The following is a 5,080-nucleotide window of genomic DNA, read 5'->3' on the forward strand; positions in this document are numbered from 1 at the left end:
TTAGAACAGAGCTAGAGTTGAAGCCCACACAGCCTGTTTTCAGAGTGTTCTGCACAAGAATTATGCAGTGGGATTAATAGCTGAGGGCAGAATTTTTCCTGAGCCTTTCCAGACTGGACCTTTCCTCTATATCCCACTCTTCTTTTCCCCTTTTGCCTTATTCCTCTGTCATGGCGGCTTGGGCTCCTGAGATGAACCATTGTTAACAGCCATATTTATGGCTCTCTCAGTCTGAAGGCCCTGGATGCACCCCTCAGGAGATGCCACATTCCTATATGCAGCAGTAGGGCCAGAGGGGAGGCTGTCTTCAAAAACCGTTGATTGTAGAATGTCAGGGTTTTAGCCTCACTCTCTAGGGATTGCTTCTTGGTGGTTTAGTGCTGGAAAACAACAACAACAACAAAACCCCAAACTGTCAAAACAAAGCAAAACAGGAGAAGAAAGACTTGTGCAGCAGAGGAACACGTTTACTTGTCAGTTCATGGCTTCAGCTTTCAGGATAAGATGGTGAACATGGTAGAGATGTTGGAGGTTCTGGAATGAGTGGTACCCTTGGTGCCTCACTCTGGGGGTGGGCAGGGAGATGGGCATTTAGGAGGACAGGGCTTGGAAGAGGACTTGGAGGGGAAGGGAGCTGGGCATGGAGGAGGACACGGTGGGGGACATGGTGGGGGGCACGGTGGACACTTTTGTGGTGTTGGGCACTTTTCCCGTGGGCACTTTTCAGAGCACCGTTGCAGCAGCTTTTTTAAACAGCTGGGCTGGCATTTGGCTTCACACTTTTGTTCACACCTGGGATCACAGTTCTTGGGCTCATTCTTAGGTTCACTAGATTTATTTTTATCATCACTCGACATTCTTTTTTGATTTTCTGGGTCCTGTAAAGAAATATGCAACAGGTCATATGTGGGAGACCACACTGCAAGAGGACCAGGAGGCTTCCCACTCACACCTCCTGCTCATCCTTGCTTTTATGAAAAACTTTCCTGGGATGGTTCGGGCTCTAGACCAAATTCTCATTTAAGGGCTGTCCTTCTGTCCTTGGAGTCATTGGTGACAACATTTCTTGGTCTCTTCACCCTTACCCTGCTTTTTGTTCACTTACCTTGTCTCAATTCCATATTCCTCAGCAGGAGTTTTCAACCTAGGGTCCTGGAACTAACCCCACCCCATGATAAAACCATATTTAATCATATGTTATCAATATAAGTGGCATCTTTTATAACTCCATGTCTTTTAAGTAATTAATTTAAGTACATTATTCTGAAGTCATGAATTTGGTCAAACTGCTAAAAGCACTCATGGCACAACAAGGGTTTGAAACAATTCCTGCAGGGCTACTACTCTAACCCTCTGGAGATGGAATGAGAAGGTATGTTACCAGGTTTAGAGACTCAGGACACTTCTTTCATTACTGTGTCTTCCCTAAGCCCTCAAAGCCTTGAGAATTGCTTTCTTCACTTGAAAACTGGGGATGGAAAGAAACTGAATCTCTACCATGGCTGGACTCCCACAGGCCACTCTGTGACTCCTCCCCATGATTAGGGGAAGTGAAGAACTCAGGAAAGGAGGAGATGAACAGGGAAATTCTAATTCTTCTGAAAATATGAATTTGAGAGCCAGATAATATAATTTTAAGGAAGAATTTTTTTCCTCCTCTGTTAAGTTTTGCCCTGAGTTAGGTCTTCTATGGATGATTTGACTTCTAGATATGAGCAGGGCTTTTCAGTCCCTGACAATACTTGTAAGCTGTATCTAATTTGACACTCCTTTGATTTCCTTTAACGATATAAAAGTATACATTTATCTAATTTAGTTTTGAAAGCAATATGGCTCTCTGGAGAGATAATTAAGTTAAACTCGAAATTTGTTAAGAATCTCTATTTCAAATGAGGCATAGCCCAGTTCTTGCTTCTGAAAATGAAGGGATGCTTTCATTCAAAAATAGCCATCATCTAAAGGGCTAGTGTCCAAAATCTATGAAGAACTTAGCAAACTCAACACCCAAAGAACAAATAATCCAATCAAGAAATGGGCAGAGGACATGAACAGACATTTCTGCAAAGAAGACATCCAGATGGCCAACAGACGCATGAAAAAGTGCTCCACATCACTCGGCATCAGGGAAATACAAATCAAAACCACAATGAGATACCACCTCACACCAGTCAGAATGGCTAAAATTAACAAGTCAGGAAATGACAGATGCTGGCGAGGATGCGGAGAAAGGGGAACCCTCCTACACTGTTGGTGGGAATGCAAGCTGGTGCAACCACTCTGGAAAACAGCATGGAGGTTCCTCAAAATGTTGAAAATAGAACTACCCTATGACCCAGCAATTGCACTGCTGGGTATTTACCCTAAAGATACAAACGTAGTGATCCAAAGGGGCACGTGCACCCGAATGTTTATAGCAGCAATGTCTACAATAGCCAAACTATGGAAAGAACCTAGATGTCCATCAACAGACGAATGGATAAAGAAGATGTGGTATATATACATAATGGAATACTATGCAGCCATCAAAAGAAATGAAATCTTGCCATTTGCGATGCCGTGGATGGAACTAGAAGGTATCATGCTTAGCGAAATAAGTCAATCGGAGAAAGACAACTATCATATGATCTCCCTGATATGAGGGAGAGGAGATGCAACATGGTGGGTTAAGGGGGTAGGAGAAGAGTAAATGAAACAAGATGGGATCGGGAGGGAGACAAACCATAAGTGACTCTTAATCTCACAAAACAAACTGAGGGTTAATGGGGGGAGGGGGGTTGGGGGGGGGGGATTATGGACATGGGGAAGGGTATGTGCTCTTGTGAGTGCTGTGAAGTGTGTAAACCTGGCGATTCACAGACCTGTACCCCTGGGGATAAAAATATATGTTTATAAAAAATAAAATTAAAAAAAATAGCCATCATCTCAACCCTGTTCAATGTCTGGGGTGCTTTAAGTCACTCTTAGGAAAGGAGAGGGAAAAGATGGGGCATTTGCAGTTGTCCAAATGCAACTCACCCCTTTGTGTTGGTAGTGAACTTGACAAGTAGTCGAGTGAGGTGGATGGTATTGCTGTGTGTGAGAAGGTGGATTTTCCTTCTGGTTCCTCTGCCTAGCTCTGAGGAAGCCAAGGGTGGGGGGAAAAGGGGAGCCCCACTTGTGACCTCATCACTGCATCATCAGGTAGCAATTGTTGTGTGACTCCAGAGCTCCGAGCTCAACTCAGGCCCTTGAAAATAGGACTTGTGTTTAATCAACCTTCCTTTGGTGTCATGTTCTCTCCCAAGGTCACTCAAAATTCATGCTGGTGAAATCAGACCATAATGAAGACTACTGAACTCTAAGTATAGGGAGGTTCATTGTTGCTAGGAGCAGAAAATCTCTGTTTACACATGGTCTCTCTTCCCCCCCAAATTTTAACTCCTTTTAACTTGCCCCTTCTCCACCTTTCTAGGAGAGCTTCCCAGATTGCTCACAACCATTTTGGTTCTCTCCTTCCTATTTTTCTAATATCAGATTCTGAAGTCTCTTTATAACACTCCACACAACCTAGCCAAAGTCCAGGGATTATTTTAGCTCTTTTTCTTCCTTCCTGCCTATAACTCACTGATTTTTGTGCTTTGCAATTTTTGTTCAATCAGGGAGTGGCCACCCTTGATATCCTTGATAAACCCTGCTTACTGTAAAGAACTTGAGTTTGATGCTCCTGACCAGTTCTGACATACTGGGTTAATCCCAGATCTGGTCTTAGAGTAGAAAGATTTGCCTCTGAGAAAGTTTCTTCCTTGCCTTTTCAAAGGACTGGCCAGTGGGTCTCTGTGGTTGGAACAGATTTGTGCCTGGGGTCGTAGTAGGAATTTGGTGTGGGAAAGACAAATGGAGTGGAATACATAATCCCTTGAACTCAGAAAGTTCATCTTGGCAGTCATTCACCGACAGCCATGAGTGACTTTTGGTTAAAATGGTGAAAGGATCATGTCTAAGGTGTTGACAGAGATTCTGACAGCAAAGTGTGGGACGACTGGGGGATGGGTCAAACGTTGCACTAGTCTGTTTCAAAGAGGTTATAAACATCTCCAAGTCTGAAGGAAGGCAGTGGTGGTGGTAGTGAAAGCATGCTGATGAGAGAAGTATCATCAGAGAAGTATGTTTATGAGATTCAGTTAATGGGAAACTTAGAAGAAAATTATGAAAGATGACTCCCAGGTATTATTATTAATGGGTGATGAGGAAACAGAATAGATTTGTGTGAGAAAAAGATGAGTTTAAGTCTGTGCACGTTGTGTGGTCACAGTGAACATCTTGAATGGTTATTGGGAATGTGATTCCAGTCTTGTGCTACGGAGCAGACTGAGAACTTGAGTTTGACTGAGTACAACAGGTGTTTGCTGAGTGGATAAGGATGAGAGGTTTGGAAGAGAGAAGAGACAATGTACTAGGGAGAATGGGGAATACCAGTATATATGGTTTATTTGGTATTTACAAAGGAGAAGGAATGTCATACACAATTGAAACCCAAATGAACCCAAATAAAAGGGGAGTGTGGGCCAGAATTTAACTCCCTGTCACCAGGACAACTGGTATCAGACCCCTTGTGTTGGTACAGCCTACCCCTCAACACTCATTTTCTTTGCCCTATCCTTTTCATTGTTACAAGCTCTAGCTCTTCAAAGCTGTTGAGAAGCAATTTCTGTACCCATCTCAAGAGGCTCAGCTCCACCTGCTGTTCAGCTCTGGACCAACGCTAGCCATCGGGCAATTATTTGTGATGGTGATGTCAAAGGACGTGGTGATATGGGGGCACCTGGGTGCTGCAGTCAGTTAAGCATCTGACTCTTGGCTTTGGCTCAGGTTGTGATCTCAGCATCAGGAGATCAAGCCCTGTGTTGGGCTCCATGCTCAGCTGCAGTCTGCTTAAGACTCTCTGCCTCTCCTTGCCATGTGCACTCTCTCTCTCTCTCAAATAAATAATCTTAAAAAGAAAGAAGAAAGAAAGAAAGAAAGAAGGAAAGAAAAAGAAAAAAAGAAAGAAAGAAAGAAAGAAAGAAAGAAAGAAAGAAAGAAAGAAAGAAAGAAAGAAAGA

General features: G+C 43.3%; 1 protein-coding gene across 2 annotated transcripts; it reads right to left on the bottom strand.

Moving 5' to 3' along the window:
* Nucleotides 1-446: 446 nt before the first annotated feature.
* Nucleotides 447-3,132, bottom strand: LOC111162077 (late cornified envelope-like proline-rich protein 1). Of its 2 annotated transcripts, XM_022526280.1 has the most exons (3): nucleotides 3,016-3,132; nucleotides 2,859-2,866; nucleotides 447-871 (listed from the first exon to the last, which is right to left on the bottom strand). In XM_022526280.1, the coding sequence occupies exon 3, from the start codon at nucleotides 855-857 to the stop codon at nucleotides 561-563; it is 297 nt and encodes a 98-aa protein (XP_022381988.1). In that variant the 5' UTR covers nucleotides 858-871; nucleotides 2,859-2,866; nucleotides 3,016-3,132; the 3' UTR covers nucleotides 447-560. The 2 variants fall into 2 exon arrangements, with proteins under 2 accessions (XP_022381988.1, XP_022381987.1); XM_022526279.1 differs by lacking the exon at nucleotides 2,859-2,866 and having other exon boundaries at nucleotides 447-878; nucleotides 3,016-3,116.
* Nucleotides 3,133-5,080: the final 1,948 nt, after the last annotated feature.

Source organism: Enhydra lutris, unplaced genomic scaffold (assembly GCF_002288905.1).
Source record: "Enhydra lutris kenyoni isolate GAN:26980312 unplaced genomic scaffold, ASM228890v2 scaffoldscaffold88, whole genome shotgun sequence".
NCBI lineage: Eukaryota > Metazoa > Chordata > Mammalia > Carnivora > Mustelidae > Enhydra > Enhydra lutris.

Bases quoted from the DNA above. Each gene is read 5' to 3' on its own strand.
- LOC111162077 (XM_022526280.1), bottom strand. From the start codon at position 857: ATGTCGAGTGATGATAAAAATAAATCTAGTGAACCTAAGAATGAGCCC.